Consider the following 19,179-nt stretch of genomic DNA (forward strand, 5'->3'; position numbering starts at 1 on the left):
CTTGTGACCATCACTGCTACCAGACAGCAGCTCTGCAGCTGGCTGTGTGAGCTTCGCCCTGTGTGATAGATTGCTGCTACACAAGAGGCCACAGCAAAAAACCTAGGCTGGTGCCTACCGACATTTATCAGGTCAGGAGTGGGAGGCGGAGTGAAGCAACCCTGAGGATCCCAGTGCCCTTGCGGAAGTCAGCTGCCACCTCGGGAGCAAGGGAATGTCCAGGGGGGCAGTCTGCGCTTGCACTGAGCACAAGCCCCTAGAGAATGTGTTTTGGTAACCATCAGGGTGAGTTGTCTCAGCAGATAAAGAAGTCCTTCTAAATAAAAGCATCAAGCACTCTTTGTAGGGAGCCCACACTGGTACATCTAAGGGCAGAATATATCCCACAATGCTATGACCACACAGCCTCATCTGCTGTGTAGCTTGTGCTCTGTGCAGAACACACTCACCCCACCCTCAGCAACATTTGCAGATGATAGACAAAATAATGGCAGACTGAACCTAAACACTGACTTTACCACGCTGTGGATCAGTGAGCATAACCCAGCTCCCCTGGTTCCCATGGGTGTGGGTGCTTCCTGAAGGCTGCTGCCTGGCAAGCAGCCTGGTTCAGCATGGAGGAAGGAGGAGAAGGAGGGGAAGGAAGGACACACAGGACCGTGGTGGTAGGGTGCAAGTAGGGAGATGGAGCTGCCCAGAGCTCCTTGCTCAGAGGAGTGTCAAACTTTCATTGTCTGTGTCCTAATCATCTAGCTGTTTGTCCTTAAGGACAATGTTCCCCACTGTTCTTACCAGCTGAGGACCACTTTAACCTTCAAAATTCATTAGGACAGGAAAATAACATGATTGTAATCTCGTAAATTTTGGGGGGAGAAGAGGCTGTGGCCTCCTGGCCACCGCTGGGACCAGTCATGCTTTGATCCTGTAAGATCTCTATTTCCACCTGTGGATCTTGCCCTTAGCTCCCTCTGCACCTCCTTTGCAATCCGTCATTCCTAGCTTCATAGCGGTCATATGAAGAGACTGAAAAGTGCAAGGTCTCAGGACACACAGCAATAGGTGCCATGCAAGCGTCTTTTACTGCATTGTGCCTTTTGAATAACAGAGCAGGGACACAATAGTTGGTTGGTTTAAGGTCTGGACTCAGAGACTAACACTACTGCAGAGTTCTTCATAAATGAGCTGAAAGTTGTTTTGGGCAGTGGTTTATATTTAAAAATTATATGAAAACTGGGCAGTTCTTTCCCTGACATTGCAATTTTTCTTTCAAGCCAAATACATAAAAGTTCTGGCAATGTCTACAAGATCTGAGATCCCTCATTTTATTGAGTTTTCTTAACATCCCATACATTTATGAGCTGATCTGGTTTTAGGTAATAAACTAGAAAAGTAGAACTATATAAAATGAATATTGAGAAGCTGAAACATCTGAACAATAAAAGTTTAAAATTTGGCAAATGAAAGTGATAAGTACCTTTTGAAAAGCTTCTTTCAAATACTTTGGTTTATATTGAATAGCTCTCTAGGTACATTAAGAATAAAAATAGATCAATTTTTAGCATATGCTAAAGGTTTGTGGCAAATGTAAAAAACTTATAGAATAAGGATATATGGAGATAAACTCATGTTTATAGGAAGCACTGACATTTACTGCTAACAGAATAGTTGCAGGGTTTATATTTATACAGATTTTTTAAATTACGTGTATAAATTTATGCATTTTTAATCCAATTATTATGAACTTTTCCTATAGTAACTTCACAACAGTTAGTCAATGTATTCTTAACCTTTAAAAATAAGATTCTATCGAAAGATAAAATGAATCTTATATATAAAAGAAGAAGAAATATTGTAATCAATATCAGTTTGGAAATAAAGCTTATTTTCTATTGACATTATAACCTGCTTTTCCCCCATTTATATAAGGTAGCAGCATGCAAAATAGCTTTCAGCTCCATTTCAATCAGTCTGTGTTTTGTGCTGCTCAGGTCATTGGCTCTACCAGGCCAGGGAAAGTTTACCTACTATTCAATGAAAGAGAGCAGGAAAGAGAGAGCTGCTGTTAATTTATCCACACATTAAACACTGATAAAGACAAAATTTTATGGAAGCCCTTAAATATGAGTTTTCCACAGGAAGAGTGAAAGTAAACTGGAATTTTGGCTCATCAGAGCAATTTATCATCACATGCATAAATCTCTTCTTTAAGATAGGAGATTAAATATTGCCAGTACTTCCAAAAAACTGCTCTCTTAAAAAGGCATGAAAAGAAATATACTTTTAAAGTATACTTTTAAAATTACTTTTAAAGTAATTTTACTTTAAAAGTAATTTTAAATTTAAAATAAATTTAAAAGTAATTTTAAAGTAAAATTACTTTAAAAGTAATTTGGACTGTTTACCTTGTATTGGACTGTTTACCTTGTATTAAAAAAATATTATTCCAAAGTTAAAAGTTTTAACCAATAAAGTCTGCACACTTCATTTGATAGTTTTGTTTCTTCTTTCAGCCTCTTTTGTTTTTATTCAATCTTTCCCACTGTCATAGCCACAAATACACATCTTTTGCTTTTAAAAGCAAAATCAAAATTTTTCCATAGTGCTGAACAGTTATCCATATAAAAGGAAAAAAAAGATATTCTAAACTGACAACTCAGATTTTAAATATTTAACTTAAACTAATGATAATGATAGTTTGTTGATTTATGACTAGTTTAATTTTATATTTGGTGTCTATTTGGCACCCCAAGACTTTAAAAAATGTTTTCTCCATGAATGGGCTGTAGAGATTTTTTTCTTTAGTTTTTAGCTGCACTTATGAAAAACAAAACTAAAATTGTTTTTAAGGGACATAATTTTGATGTTACAGAGTAAATGGCCTTAGGCCTACAGACTTATGTTGAAACTGAAATTTACTCCTTGTAACTAAAGGAGACACTCACTTGGTTGAACATCAGTTTATGTGTCTGCTGGACCCCAATCCAGATAGCTGTTGAATGCAAAGAGAGAGCTCACACAGGATTATGTTAAACTGGATACAGTTGTAGTAAGTGTGGAAAGTGGGAAACAACTAAAATACGTATGTCACAGCAGCAAGGTGAAGCTGTGATCTCTTACTCACCATATTTCATAATTGCCTGCAAACCAAATTTCCACAGAGTGCAGCAGCATGATTTCACCTGCAGGGATTTAGCGCAACTTGGGGTTCTCGTGGTATCTATCAATTGTCTCGCTCTCTCTGAGAAGCCAAACACACAGTTGATGCTTGCTGACTTCTGTATTATTGATAATACAGCAATACCGAACAGAGAGCTAATGTTCCTGTGATAATCTGATTCAAGTTCCATTGAATTGAAGGGAATTTTCTGAAGGAAAAAGGATTTTTATAGCTATAAAAAAAATTTCATTCTATGATCTAAACAAGATGGAAAGAGAGAAATTTCCCCTGTTGAATATTCAGAGAGAGAGAGAGAGATGGTGTAAATTAAGTGCATATTTGGTAAGATACTGAGCTTCCCTGAAAGAATAGTGCCATAGTGACTAAGACAGGAGGAAGCAAGTTCCCTGAACTAGTCTGTGTACTGCATCAAAGGACTGGAAATGAGGCATGAAATCCTGGTTGTACTGAACTGCAAAGTAGACGGTAAGTCTTACCATTAATGTCAGAGGAATGAGTTTCATCTCTATCTCTGCTGCCATGCCTCAGCCTCTGTAGGCACAAACACAGGCTTTTGCCAGCACAGCTACATTTCGCAGTGGTAGTACCTCAGCATCCTTATACAACTAAGCTGTTCCCTGGCATAATAAGATCAGTGTATTACTTCTCCAGAAGTTCTGAGTTTTCTTCTGAGAGGAAATGACATTGCTTGGCTTCTCTGAACATTTATTTAAGTAAAAGAGATGTTGCTGCTTTAGCTGGGAATTTGCAATTGCTCCCATATGTGTTAGGAAAATGCTCACTGCCAGGATTGGGATATCACTTGGTTGTTAGAAATTTGGAATGATTTTCCACAAAAAAACCATGCTTTCCAGTTCCAGCTGGAAGTTGTGACGTACATTAAAACTATACAGCCATTTGTTGCCAGATACTGCAAACCCCAGTTCTAGTTCTTGGCAATCTTCACTTTATAATCACAAATTATTATTCCCTGTTTAATATACTTGCCCTTTGAGACTACATCTCCTGAAGTTTGTTTCGATTTTAATTCTGTATATTATTTGCAATAAGGCTGTAAAAGAACAGTTTATATTCAGCTTTACTTAGCTAGATGCATTATTCAAAAGAAGCATGTTATGTATCAGGAGAAACAGACTGTCTGCCCCAGAAGGACTCTTGTGTGGATTTAATTTGGGTTTTCTAGTCAGGAACTTTATGTCCTGATATAGTAGCATAAGATGGGTTGTGCTTCTTATTATTCACAATTTGCTTTGTGATTAAAATACACAACAATGTTTCCTTTGTGCATTCCCTTCATATAACACAAAATTAATATATGCATCTGTTTCACATGAAGTGATGCATTCAGGCAGTTCTCATATTTGTTTTACTTTGTATTGATCATTCTACGAGATTCTGCAAATTTACTGCTGTGAGAAGCTGTTCCTATATACGGCAAGATAAAAAATACAGTTTAGTAGACCATACAGGAGTGTGGGGGTGTTTTTCATTTGTCTAACAAAGAATTAAACAAAATTTCTTATTGTCTAATCCAGCAACAATTTAAGCTATAAAGCTGTGGAATATTCAGATTTGTTAAAGTACACTTGCATAAATCTTCATGCAGCTGTGACCTAAACATGAATACATGTCTGACAATCTGTTGTAAGCTGGGTTCTCACTAAACCAAAGAGATGTCTTGATTGCATTGGTTACTCTATAATGGTTTGGTTTGTCCATCTTGTTTTTAAGGTATCAATATATGGAGAAACACATACTTGTAAATTATTTTTGTGTTTCCAGTATAGAAGTGGAAATACAAAATTCAAATGGATCATAATGTTATGTTCTTTTCTAAAGCTAATTTTTATTTTGAGTAGATAATCTCTTCCATTTAGAATAAAGCATTTTTATTTAAAATGGTTTTGTTAGACATATTTCAATGCATTTTACAGGCTACATGACAATAACACAAGCAGTGGTAGATAACTGATTAGTTATCTACCTACTTGTGAAAAAAAAATCGCAAACTAATTAACTTAATTTTTAAAATCTGTAACTGTTACAAGTAATTAGCTAAATTTACTGTGTGTAGGTTAGTGCATTTCCACAGAAAAGAAGAAACATTGTTTCTAGTTTTACTTTGATGAGGTGCAAGAATTTTTCAGCAGAAACAGGATTAAGTACAAACCTTTTGTGTCTCCAGCTTCACATGTCTTAAACACTGTCTGTGAGATTGCTGAGAGGTATTCACGAGACAGAGGCTGTAAGCCACAGGACTCCTCTGGACGAATTCGACAACCACAGTCCTGAATTAAAAGGAAATCTGTGAAAATGACAGTACTGCACCCATCCATATGACTTTGAAATCCTCTTCATTTAAAGAGCAGAAAAGTTCTGCAATTCATTAATCCTTTGCTTTTCCAGATATATTTTTAATATAAAATTTTGAATCCTTTTTCCATTCAGACAATGGTTTTGTAATAAATTATCACAATCCACAGTAAATGTACAAGATAGATACTACATTTGCTAAAGGTACAAGAAAATTTATTAAGGCAAACATATATAATTAATATTCATGTAATCTCATGTTGTCTGTAGTTATTGTACAAGCTCTACCTATTTGCCCTTAGTAATTTTGTATGCATATTTGCACTCATATGGAATACACTGCTGTGATAAAATGTTCCACATTAGCTTCAGGAGATAGAGATACATAAAGGAAAAGAGAAAGAAAAAAGAAAAATTTCAAGGGGAAAATGTTTGAGCTCATAAAATGTTTTGTAAAAGAAAGTTGTGGCCCCTTCTGACTAAATGGAGTATTAGTCATAGTAATGTTCAACAATTCAAAATTTCCTTGTTTAAAGGATTGTATATGCTTAGTACTACTAATTAGTTACAAACAAACTACACAAATGTAAACACACTTTGACTGGAGTGTATTCATTTCCAGAAAGAGTATTCTTGAAACCCAGAAGAAGAAGAAAATGTCATTTCTAAAAAAGAAAAAAAAATTTCATTGGTCTTTTCTTCACCAAAGTATGCTCATTTCTATTATTATTTTCTAAAACTATACTAAAGTTACTTTAGCAACTGTCATGTGATATCATCCACTGTTTCCATGAAATTATACTACATCTAGGATGCTAAAACTAAATTGGACCAATAAGCAAATAACAATAATGTAATATTGTCAAGGTGAAGTTAGTTTAGTAGGATATGTGCCACTTTTATAGATGGAGATATGAATCCACCCTGGAATTTAGTAAATATTCGTGGGTCTTGAATATGCAATCAAACCCAAAGTGAAATAGTTGTCTCACAATTATCCTGATCTCACTAAATTCGGGGGGAGGAGGGGGTGTCGTAAAAAAAAAAATCTTCCCACTGACTTTGAAGGGTAAAGGTTATTTTTATGCACAAAAAGTCAGATATGTGGTAGATATATGTGTGGGGTCTTTGGTAAAGTTGTCCTGTTCTCTGCTTAATGCTCTATAACTAAGGAAAGCTATATCTTTTCGTGTTAAACTGTGATGTTGTCTTGGAGCCTCTGGGTCTGGACACACTGTACAGCTATTTGACAGTATTACTTCAACTAACATTAACATCAGAAAGCTCCTACTTTGCAGTAAAACAATTTGCACAGGACTTCACAAGAAAGCCTGAAATTCCTGAATGTGCTGCCACTGCTCTCAACATAGTGCCATAAAATAACTTAATGGGGATTTTCTTGTTCATACCTCTGCCTGGGGTATGTGTTTAAACAAACAAAAATTGATTTTAATTGCATTCCCTAGACAATATTATTAATAACAGTTTAATGTGGCTGGTTTATTACTAATCACAATTAATATGCAGGTCAAAATACATCACTGATTCCCTTTGACTCTGTTGTGTTTTCAAAGTATGCAAACCATGAGTTTTAAAGGACACTGCTTGTGTTTAATATTTAATTCACATCTAAAACTTTAGGGTCATGAGAGATTGTGAATCACTGAGCAAGACTCATTTGTTTCATCTTTACTTTTGTAGGAGACCAATACTTTATCATCATTACTGACATTATTTAATATAATGCACAAAATGAATTTATGGCAGCTACAGATTTACCGCAGCTCCACCAATGCACGGCACATTCAGGGCTTTTCTAACTGCCTGGAGATTTTTTAAAGTTTTCTTCAGGTGCTGCAGTGACATGAGATCCTTCTTGCCTTGCCAAAAGATGAAACATCTAGTGATCTTAAGTATGTTTACAAAGGATCACTCATGGCAAAGATGAGAGCCAGACATGTAAACTTAAACGATAGCTCTTGCTCTCTGTCTGTTCCTCCTGCAAACCTGCATTTTTAGAAGGCATACGTAAAAAGCCCCTTGAGATTTCTGGACTAGAATCAAAAGAAAAATTCCCCTGCATTACGTACTTCAGTGAACAGTTAGAATTGACATCTCTAAGACTAGTTTGGCATTAGAAATGTGTGCAAGGCTACGGGAATATGATGTTATTGGTATCACAGAAACATGGTGGGATGGCTCCTATGACTGGAATGTCGGAATGGAAGGTTACAGGCTGTTTAGAAAAGACAGGCCAGGCAGACGGGGAGGGGGTGTTGCTATCTATGTCAGTGATAGGCTAGAGACTATGGAACTCTGTCTGGGGACGGGTGATGAGGTAACAGAGTGTTTGTGGGTCAGGATCAAAGGGAAAACAGCAACAGGGGACATTACGGTGGGGATCCGTTACAGGCCGCCTGATCAAGAGGACTCTGTGGATGAAGTGCTCTACAGACAGATAGGAGCAGCCTCACGCTCGCAGGCCCTGGTCCTCATGGGGGACTTCAACCATCCTGACATCTGTTGGAGGGACGGTACGGCCCAGCACAAGCAATCCAGGAGGTTCCTCGATTGTGTGGAAGACAACTTCCTCTTTCAAGCAGTAGAGGAGCCGACGAGGAGAGGTGCCATGCTGGACCTTGTGCTCACCAACAGGGAGGGACTGGTTGGAAATGTGACGCTCCAGGGCAGCCTTGGCTCTAGTGATCACGAGATGGTTGAGTTTGAGATCCTCAGGACGGTGAGAAGAGCGTGCAGCAAGCTCACTGCCCTGGACTTCAAGAAAGCAGACTTTGGCCTCTTCAGGAACCTCCTTAGTAAGGTTTCCTGGGATACAGTCCTAGAGGGCAGGGGGGCCCAAGACTGCTGGTCGGTATTCAAGGATCACCTGCTATGTGCTCAAGAGTTTTGCATCCCGACTAGAAGAAAGTGCAGCAGGAGGGCCAGGAGACCTCCATGGATGGACAAGGAGCTGCTGAGGAAACTTAGAGGGAAAAAAGAAGCTTATAGAAGGTGGAAGCGAGGACAGGTGGCCTGGGAAGAATACAGGAGCATTGCCCGAGAAGCTAGGGACCAGGTTAGGAAAGCTAAGGCCCAGCTAGAATTAAGTTTGGCAAGGGATGTAAAAGATAACAGGAAAGGATTCTATAGATACGTAGCAAATAAAAGACAGACTAGGGACAATGTAGGCCCTCTCCAGAAGCTATCAGGAGAACTGGCTACCATGGATTTGGAGAAGGCTGAGGTTCTTAATGACTTCTTTGCCTCAGTCTTCACCAGCAAATGCTCTGACCACACAACCCAAGTCTTGGAAAGCAAATGCAGGGACTGTGAGAACGAAGACCTTAGGCCCACTGTAGGAGAGGATCAGGTTCGAGACCATCTTAAGAACCTGAACGTGCACAAGTCCATGGGACCTGATGAAATCCATCCACGGGTCCTGAAGGAGCTGGCGAATGAAGTTGCTAAGCCACTGTCCATCATATTCGAAAAATCCTGGCAGTCAGGTGAAGTTCCCGATGACTGGAAGAAGGGTAATATAACCCCCATTTTCAAGACGGGGAAGGTGGAAGACCCGGGGAACTACAGACCAGTCAGTCTCACCTCTGTGCCTGGCAAAATCTTGGAACAGTTTCTCCTGGAAAACATGCCAAGGCACATGAAAAACAACGAGGTGGTTGGTGACAGCCAACATGGCTTCACTAAGGGGAAATCCTGCCTGACCAATTTGGTGGCCTTCTATGATGGAGCCATGGAACTGATGGACAGCGGCAGAGCAGTTGATGTCATCTACCTGGACTTGTGCAAAGCATTCGACACTGTCCCACATGACATCCTTGTCTCTAAATTGGAGAGACATCAATTTGATAGATGGACCACTCGGTGGATAAAAAACTGGCTCGATGGCCGCACGCAAAGAGTTGTGGTAAATGGCTCGATGTCCAGTTGGAAACCTGTAACGAGTGGTGTCCCTCAGGAATCGGTGTTGGGACCGGTCCTGTTCAACATCTTTGTCGGTGACATGGACAGTGGGATTGAGTGCGCCCTCAGCAAGTTTGCCGATGACACCAAGCTCTGTGGTTCGGTTGATACGCTGGAGGGAAGGGATGCCATCCAGAGGGACCTTGACACGCTTGTGAGGTGGGCCGATGCCAACCTTGTGAAGTTTAACCAAGCCAAGTGCAATGTCCTACACCTGGGTCGGGGCAACCCCAGGCACTGCTACAGGCTGGGCAGAGAAGAGATTCAGAGCAGCCTTGCAGAAAAGGACTTGGGGGTGTTGGTTGACGAGAAGCTTAACATGAGCTGGCAGTGTGCGCTTGCAGCCCAGAAAGCCAACCGCATCCTGGGCTGCATCAAAAGAAGCATGACCAGCAGGTCAAAGGAGGTGATCCTGCCCCTCTACTCTGCTCTTGTGAGACCCCACTTGGAGTACTGCGTACAGTTCTGGTGTCCTCAACATAAAAAGGACATGGAGCTGTTGGAGCGAGTCCAGAGGAGGGCCACGAGGATGATAAGAGGGCTGGAGCACCTCCCATATGAAGACAGGCTGAGAAAGTTGGGGCTGTTCAGCCTGGAGAAGAGAAGGCTGCGTGGAGACCTCATAGCAGCCTTCCAGTATCTGAAGGGGGTCTACAAGGATGCTGGGGAGGGACTCTTCCTTAGGGACTGTAGTGGTAGGACAAGGGGTAATGGGTTCAAACTTAAACAGAGGAAGTTTAGATTAGATATAAGGAAGAAGTTCTTTACAGTGAGGGTGGTGAAGCACTGGAATGGGTTGCCCAGGGAGGTTGTGGATGCTCCATCCCTGGCGGTGTTCAAGGCCAGGTTGGATAGAGCCTTGAGCCACGTGGTTTAGGGCAAGGTGTCCCTGCCCATGGCAGGGGGGTTGGGACTAGATGATCTTAAGGTCCTTTCCAACCCTTACGATTCTATGATTCTATGATTCTATGATTCTATGATTTTACTAGTAAACTTTCTCTTATCTTTGCGGAAGATTTTCTGGACACTAGCAAATAAAAGAGGAATAAAGCTTTCCTCTGTATATCTAGAGAGCTTTCAGTCAGCATCAGTTGATAGTTAGAGTGAACATTTCTGGAGTCCATCTGCTGTGTGAAAAAAGAATTGTTTCTGTTCAGACCACTCTACGGTAAACTTAATTCTTCATAAAATTTTAGCCTTTAAGAGATCGCACAATTGTCTGAGCCTGCTACTTTACAGTTCTCTCAAATTATTAATTTGGAGGTATTCATGCATATGTTATTTCATTTATTTATAGTCTAGGTACCCGATTTAGTAAGAATTTTGTTTGTCTAGTTCAGCTTTCAATAACCGCACTGTTATTTCCTCTCAATTATGTACTTATGGATATGCATATATATAAACAAACATAGATTCCTTCAAACGTACATAAATACTTTTAAAAAATACCAGTTTTAAGATCATATAGATGTGTGTGAGAGAGACAGAGTAAGAGACATAACCAATGCATTTATAAAGATGATCCACACTCATGCAGCTATTACCATGGCATGAATGTCATATAGATAACAGCACTGTTGTTGCAGTTATGCTTTAGATTAAGAGATCTAATTTAACTACTAATGGATTTTTAACTGCTGTTGTACCTTTTTACCACTTCTATCCTAATGAAAGAATGATTACCCTGAAATTGCAGTAATTGCCTACAGATCAACCCCATAAGCTTCCAGCAAACAGGAAGCAGTTAAAAGGAGAGAAGAAGCCCATGACTTTCCTGGGAAAAGTCACATTGAATAGGGACAAATTGTCCATCTATGTTCGATTGAATGGTCGGTGTTGCATCAGTGACAGTGCACGGCATAACAAAAATAGTCACTTTTAGCATCTACAGCGGCTGCTACCTGTCAGCTCAAAAAGACATTTTAAAACAAGAAGGTAGGGTTTTCAGAATTTTTCCAAAACAACCCAACTCTGTCATTCAAAGCTGATGACAAAAGTATTCTTTTCAGTGGAAGTAGATTTATGTTAATGAATTGAACTCCTACCCAGGATGCCTGTATCAAGGATCTGTACTCAGTTTTCTCAGTAAAAGTCCTTCTTTCATTTGTATTAAACCCCCTAGCAATCAATGGGAATGGTGGCTCAAGACTTCAGAAAACCAGGCAATTTCTGCTTAGGTGCTCATGTCTGAAATTGCACTCAGCCCAAATCACTGAAGGCTACCCCTACCAGTTTAATAAAGGATTGGCTTATTAGAATGTTTTAAACTAAACAGCAGGAGAAATATAACTAAGCTCACAGGTATTCATTTTAGCATTACACACAATCAACATGTTGCCAAAATCCTGCATCCTTTTAACATCCAGAGCTCCCGAGTGTCTGGGAACTAGTGGATGAGGTAAACCTCACTCACTAGTTCTTGGCAAAGAAGGGAGGAGATCTCTCCATCCATTGAGCTCTGCCCTTGCAGTCCTTCAACCTGTGTTGCCCATCAGCCTGGCAGGTCACCCAGCTACCTCCCCTAAGGCACTACAGCCCTGCCTCATCTTATGCTGCTGCCAGGGCTGCCTTCTTTTGACTGTTTACATTTTAGACATGACAGAACAAAGTTTCCTGTGAAAGAGGTAATTTTGAAAGCTTTCCTGTTGGTCTTTGTAGGCTTAACTTTATTTGATCTGGTTCTATTTAAGCTGACCCGAGTTTCTCATGAACTACTTTCATGTCTCTTTAAGCCCATCATTTTCTAGTATTTTCAACATAATGAAAACTGGATGAAAAGTGATTTAAAATGATGCTATGGAAGGAATTCTAATAAAATTAGTCAAAGAGTGAACTCATGAAATAGTGAAATTGTATCTTATTGCTAGGGAATAAATTATGAGCAGATGGATTAGTTCCACTCTATCAACTTTATTAATATGGCAGTAATAAATGAAGGAACAGTTGGCATATTGAATTCTATTCAACCATCTCCCTCTCTCCAGCTGCAGTGATAGATGAATCTCCAAAGATTCAGAGGTTCAGGCTGGTTCAGTTCAGCACCCAAATTAACTAGACTGAGCTGAAACTTGTGGGTGTACAAAATAGGTCTAGAAAGATCTAACAAGCAGCGAGGCAGTCTCCCAAGAAATTCTAGTTCACTACTGCATTTGGCTGGGAAACAATGAGTATTATTATTCATCAAGCACTGTCTAAGACATAGATGAAGACATTGCCTACATCAAAAGACACACAAATCCGTTAAACAGAGAATATAGGATTAATGGGTTGAACTGATGGAGTAACGTGTCCGTGTGTTGCAGCTATGTTTTAAAGGAAAGAAATTGCCACCGCTGTGTTTTGTAAGGAACTTAATGTGTTCCATCTGCAAAATGGGATAATATTTCCCCAATGACCCCAAAGGCACTGTCACAAAAAAACACATTAAAAGACTACGAGATGCTCAGTTCCACACGGATCTGGTAGGGGCCATAAAAACACTTTAGAAAAGGAGTCTGGGCGCTCACAGGGTTGGAACACACAGTGCACAGACATCAGGAGGAGGCTGGGAATGATATAAAAAGCTGAGATACTGGCCATATTGTCAAGGCATGGAGGAGACATCAGAGAACAGTTTGAAATGTGTACAAAGTGCAGCCATCAGTCTAAATTTCTTTCAAGTTCTTACTAGCACTATTCATGTTTTGTTACAATTCTTATTCTTTTGTCTTAAGAATACCAGCATACCATGAATTGCAGGACTTATCTCTCTCAGTCACAAGCTTCTATCTGGAAAATTTGTCACGTTTTAACCAGTGATGGAGGAATGTCATATCTACACAATATCTTTACTATCTACGAAGAAGCTTTTGAAAATCCCAGTAGGTGCCTCTCTACAAAGACAATGCCTCAAAGCACATACAGATTATACAGACAAATAAATTTCATCTTGGCACTAGAGCAGATGCAAAGTGGTTTCCTCTGCACTGAGAGCACTAACCTCACAGAAAGCTAAGAAACTGTTTTGAGAAATAAGCACTACTTACAAAGAGAGACTATTACAAGTTTCATAGCACTATTTATGTGTGTGGAGAATATAAAAGAATCTTTTCAATGCATGAAGGATTTTGATTCAATTCTGTTTCACATCATGTTTAATACTGCACATGTTTAATCATGTTTCACATCATGTTTAATACAATGTCAGCTGGACCCTCTACTTGCCTTCCTGCTCCCAAATAGCCAGTAGTTCAAAATTCTGCATTTGTGAACCATAGAACAAAAATATTCGTGAGGGCTAAAAAGCCTGGCTCAGTGTAGCAGAGATTTGTGAATTACGATTCTGAACAGCTCGGAGATGTGGCAGAATTACTTGAAGTAAGATGGATGAATGTGAAATCCAGCTTCATTAGGAATAAAATATTGTAAAGATATGTTTTGGATGATATTTCAAACTGTACCTAAAGATAATTATAGTTTTGTTTGGGTTTTTTTTTTTCCCCCTTATTATTTGAAGCTAACATCTACATGGGTTTTTCAATCACTTTCTTAGCAAACATGTTTTACAGTTAATGATCTTTTCCCCAAGCAAGAACAGTGATGATTTCAAGCTTGTGTGCTTTATAAACTAAAAACACAAAGCAAGAAAAAAAGGAATTAAAAGAATTTAGTGTTTCTTCAACCCTTAAAATGAAGATAAAACAGCAAAAAGGAACAGCAGATGAAGAAAAGCATTTTGCTATTTTAGGTACTGGTAGTTTTTTTTTTTGTTTAAAAAGTGAGGTGGTAATGTTGACCTGGAGACTCTAAGAGCTGCATCAGTTTTGGATTCCCACTTTGTCCTTCTCTTTCTCCCCACCTTTTCCCAGTGCAGGCTCTCAATGTGAATTGACTTGAATTCTGTCAAGTCCACTATGTGAAAATAGAGAATAGCTTGAGAAAACCAAGTGCTTTGGCAGTACAAGAAGTAAATATTTTATGTGATAATCAAAGGAATTATTAGGTATTTACAGTTCTATCTCCGCAAAATGCTGATGTGGGCCTGACTTTTTTCCCTGGTAATTAGGTAAAAAAATGTACTACATTAGCTGGGAAATCCCACAGCCTTGTGACTATTTTTAAGGAGCATTCTTTTCTACCCCCCATGCTCAGGCTATATGGCATTCACAGTTCACATTGCAGAGAAGTCTATACTCTACACCTTCCTATGTGCAAGAGGTGATTGAGCTCTAGCCTTGTGCCGTTTATTTTAGACTAAAACCTTTATATTACAGCCATGATGAACACAGCAGAACTTCTCAGACTGCTACTATCACTATATTCAGAAAGTATTAAAAAGTATGAGAGAAAGAATGAATTGGAAAGCATTACTGTTCATTCATTAATTCTGAAATTGAAATACTCTGACAATGAATGCAATGCATTGAAAATACCTGTTACCCAAGGACTTGGTCCAATCAGGTATACATCTGCTGAAGCTACTGTTTAAGCTGCTTTTCACAATAAGCAAGGCTTGCAGACTTGAACTCAGTGTTTGAGTACTGTGCCAAAAGTACTTCTTTCTCATTTTTAGCACAAAATCCTGTAGACCTTGGAAGAACATCTATTAACTTTACTTAGTGCTTGGGGCATACTGAGGTTAAGATTCCAAAGAGAGATTTAGGATGTTTGGGTTCAATTCACAACACGGCTTATTTTCTGTATTGGCTTGGGCAGATGACCTGGGAGCTCCATCAAACACTACTCACACCTGTAATATATCATTTCAAAACCCTTGCCACCATTCTCCTAAGGGCCTAAGTTTCTTTTAGTGGTCATAGGCAAAATCACCCATAGGTCAGTAGAGCTGTATTAGTCAGCCCCTGTAGCTCTCACAGAAGTTCAAAAATCCCTTTGCCAACAGTGCTTGATCTGATAGGTGTTCTCAGGACACCCCACTGGGAGTATGCAATGCACAAAGCATTAACTGGCATTTCCATGGTAGAACATTTCCCTGTGATATAATAAACACAGTTTAAAGCCCTTCTTTTAACTGATTTGCAGGAGAGATTTCAGTTCAAGCTCCCAGTGTCTTCCCTCCAGTCAGGGGGCTATAGGCTATTCTGGGCAGTGCTGTCTCGATCTCTCCCAAAGAAGCTGTTTGCATTTGCTTTGTACATACAATTAAATACTGTCTTGTAAAGAGACCAGAAGCTGCTCCATCTACAGGCTAGATGTGTGAAACTGGATGGAGGCTGAAGCTGGATAGAGAGAGCACAACCAGGCTCCCTGTTAACTGTTATGTGAGAAAGACCAACTGAAGCAGGTACTTGGCTCCCTGCGAGAGCACATGGCAATTCGAAGTGGAGGACAGGCTCCCCTGCAACCCAAGACTGGATGTATAACTCCCAGAGAAAGGTACACTTAAAATACATTCCTTTGCATATGATTTTTTGCAGGACAATACATTTGACTCGTTAATCACTATGCTGGCACATGTGGAATCTTATTTTTACAAGCTGCACTCTCCTAATTCAAATTTTAAAAAGGGTTGTCCCCAGACACTTGGTGTGTGCTTTCTTCCCCCAGTTGTATCAGATGTTCAACTTACTTAACTTACAAAAAGTACTAAAACTTTCTCTGCAAGCCTTACCTCACTAACATTCTCTATGCAAGGCATAAGGAGCCTAATTACACTGCTTGGACATGGTATATTTCCCTAGGCCTTAAGATGCTTAAATCTCTCTTCCCAAGTGATTTCCCTGGATTGTCCTGCACATCCCCTGAACATGAGAAAAGGAATGTAATACTTTTCTTTTTTCAGCAAAATATTCCTGATGAATAGTAAGCTGGTGACTGCCAAATGTAAATGAACTAAGTTCCACAAGTCCAGTTCAATAAGAGCACTGATTTTGCTTCTTTTTATTTCTTCCCCCAAAGAAAAAAAAAAAAAAAAGGAACATTGGGATTTCCTTTCTTAGTCTAAATTGAGCTTAAATTGGTCCAAAGGATTGAAAAGGTAGAAAAGGTATCTCAGGCATGGATGGACTGACAGCAAGATTTCAAGAGCTTTGTTACCTCAGGAAAGTAGACAAAACCAAAGCTAATAATAAATAAATGGAGTAAATGTATTCATTAAAAAAAAGCCAGAAAGTTCATTACTTTATTTATGTTATGTTGGCTGCAGAGTGAATTAAAATGGGATTTGTTTAAGGACTTAATGCACACACTATCTTATACGGTGGCATACTAGGTTTTGGAATACACATCAGAGCCATGCGTGGTGTGGGGAACATTGAGGAAGCCACTATAAAGGCTCAGAAACACCAAATGGAAGACTTCTAAAACAGTTTTCCCAGACATTGCCAAAATACCCCAGCAAGTTCCTGCCTTTCATGTAAAGACAGAGTCTACACATGTGTGGAGGCCTCATGTAAATAGAAAGCACACTTGTATCTGGTGGACAACAGGAGGTATTTCCCTTTGCATATTTACAGTCTGTACTGATGCACATGTTTGAAGAGCCCAAGCACACGACCAGCTTCATGCAGTCATGTGCTTTGATGTTGGCTGTCTTTAATGGTGTCCCAGGGAACACAGAGGGCCAGATCCTGACAGTTGAACACCCGAGTCATTCAAGTCAACTCCCAAGATCTGAACATTCTCCTCTTCAAAAAGCAATATGCTTGCTCTCCAGTGAGAGTGGTACAAATGGTCTGTCTGCTCAATACCCCATCTGTGCTGAAAAAACCAGCCAGCCAGGCATATAAAGAAAAATACCAGCCTGTGCCTGGGGATGCCCATGCTGTGGAGGGCCACCTCAGCAACTACTGCTCCTCACCAGAAAGGTCCCAGGGAGAAAAGAGACATGTGAAATAGATACGTGCTGCTTGCAATGCCCCCGTTCTGGGCAGGGATGATCCCTAATACCTTGCGCTTTCCCAACAGCTCAGTGGGAAGCAGGTCATAGCTGGCAGCCCCACAAGCAGCAGCCTGACCCTTCTGTATTTGGCTCTGATTTTAAGGTGGCCTTTGATGAAATTCCTTGCTCTGGTAAGGGTCCCTCTCTGAGGCTTTTTGGGCCAAATATCAGACCCTTCTGTTATTAAGACATTAGGATGTTTGTTTAAGTGAGTCAAGAGACAGGTTCAAAGATCTTGAGAGGGTATATTTTTAGAGAGTGTTTACACAAATAGTTTTAACTGTAACCAGCAAACATTTTGTTACAAATCTATCACTCATGTAAAGTTTAGAGCCTTGGTGCATGCACAAAGAAATGTGAGGGCTAAAACTAAGAATGTGTAAACGACACTACAGAAAGTCTCCATGCAAATGCCCAGGACAGATGGACAGCACATGCATAGGTCTCCATTCCACACCACCCATAACTCAAATTTGAGCTACTTATATTCAGAAGGTGCTATATAAGCCTATGGTAGTGCAGAAGGGAAGACTATGACTTTTACTCTATATGTGTGATAGAGAGTGAGAGAATGTGAAGATTTAAGAAGTGGTGGTGGATTTTTTTTCTCCTTTCTTCCCATTTAGTTAAAAGCTTCAGTAAAAATACAACACTTAAAAGGAAATCAATCAACATCATTTAAGACTAAAGTATCTTGGACAATGCAGAGAATGAAGACTGAATCAAAACAGAAAAGATAAATGCATTTACAGACAGTATCTATCTGGTTATCATTTATACTTCCCTTTTACCACACTGTGGCTTAACATGAAAAGAATGGAGTAATGAAGGACTGATTTGCCTTTGAAAATCAATACATATTTCATTCAAAAGAGCCTTTGAGTTAGAATATTTTCCTTGCTGTCTAATAGCTATGTCCAGCACTAAATTTTACATATCCCCAGATACTCATTTAATATACACAGCTGGGAGACAGGAGTAAGACAGGCAAATTTGTTTTCCTAGAACACCTACAAATCTGGCCATGTAGTAATTTATTTTCTAAACTATAATGGGTTCAAAATTGACCCTAATGAATTTGCAGAACACTTTCTGCTATAATCACAGAAGTGAATTTCATGGATTTTTATTAATCATGATCTTTTTCAAAAGATAGTGATTAAAGGTTTGCCTTCTGGTGCATAGCAGACTGAGAATGCAGCCTCCTTACAGCTTGACAGCTTACTGAACAGCAGACTGCATGCAGGCAGCTTTCACACATGGACAGAAACAGATTGCATGCAGTTAGTGCCAAACGAGCAGACTGAAGTTAGAATTCGCCCTGCTTTCTCCAACAGCCTGCTCACAGTAGTTTACTATTGCATGTCCTTTTCATTCAGCTAAAGTAATCAAGGAGCCACTAGTTGAACAAGGCCCCTTGCACAAAAACCAACTAATTGCTTCCGAAGACTGAATAATGTGCTTAGTGATGATGTTTATTCTACTGCACAAGGCATAATAAGTGATGCTGAGTTGAAGCTTCGCTTTGGTCAATACTGAGATCACATTAGCACAGAAAAAGAAAAAAAGCTGAAAAATCAAACTTTAGGGCCCCTCAACAATATATTAATGCAGTTAATTGCAGCTTATTAATCACCTAAGTTCCTCTGACCTAGACAAATAGTTTTATGCAGCAAGTTACTATCCCTAGTAGACAGACATCTGGAAGATTTCCATGATTCACTTCAGGTCTGAGAAGCAATGAGGAGGCAGACAAAGCAGCGAGTGCAGCACTACAAACATAACTGAATCAAAGTGACTCAGATTGTTCCCCCCAAAATGTCAGAAA

General features: G+C 39.6%; 1 protein-coding gene across 1 annotated transcript in view; it reads right to left on the reverse strand.

Moving 5' to 3' along the window:
- CPED1 (cadherin like and PC-esterase domain containing 1) overlaps positions 1-19,179 on the reverse strand; it is a 163,452-nt gene that overhangs the window by 30,314 nt on the left and 113,959 nt on the right. The window contains exon 18 of the mRNA XM_030479743.1: positions 5,349-5,466. Coding sequence (XP_030335603.1) covers positions 5,349-5,466 — 118 coding nt within the window. The remainder of the gene's footprint in view (positions 1-5,348; positions 5,467-19,179) is intronic.

Source organism: Strigops habroptila, chromosome 3, assembly GCF_004027225.2.
Source record: "Strigops habroptila isolate Jane chromosome 3, bStrHab1.2.pri, whole genome shotgun sequence".
Taxonomy (NCBI): Eukaryota; Metazoa; Chordata; class Aves; order Psittaciformes; family Psittacidae; genus Strigops; species Strigops habroptila.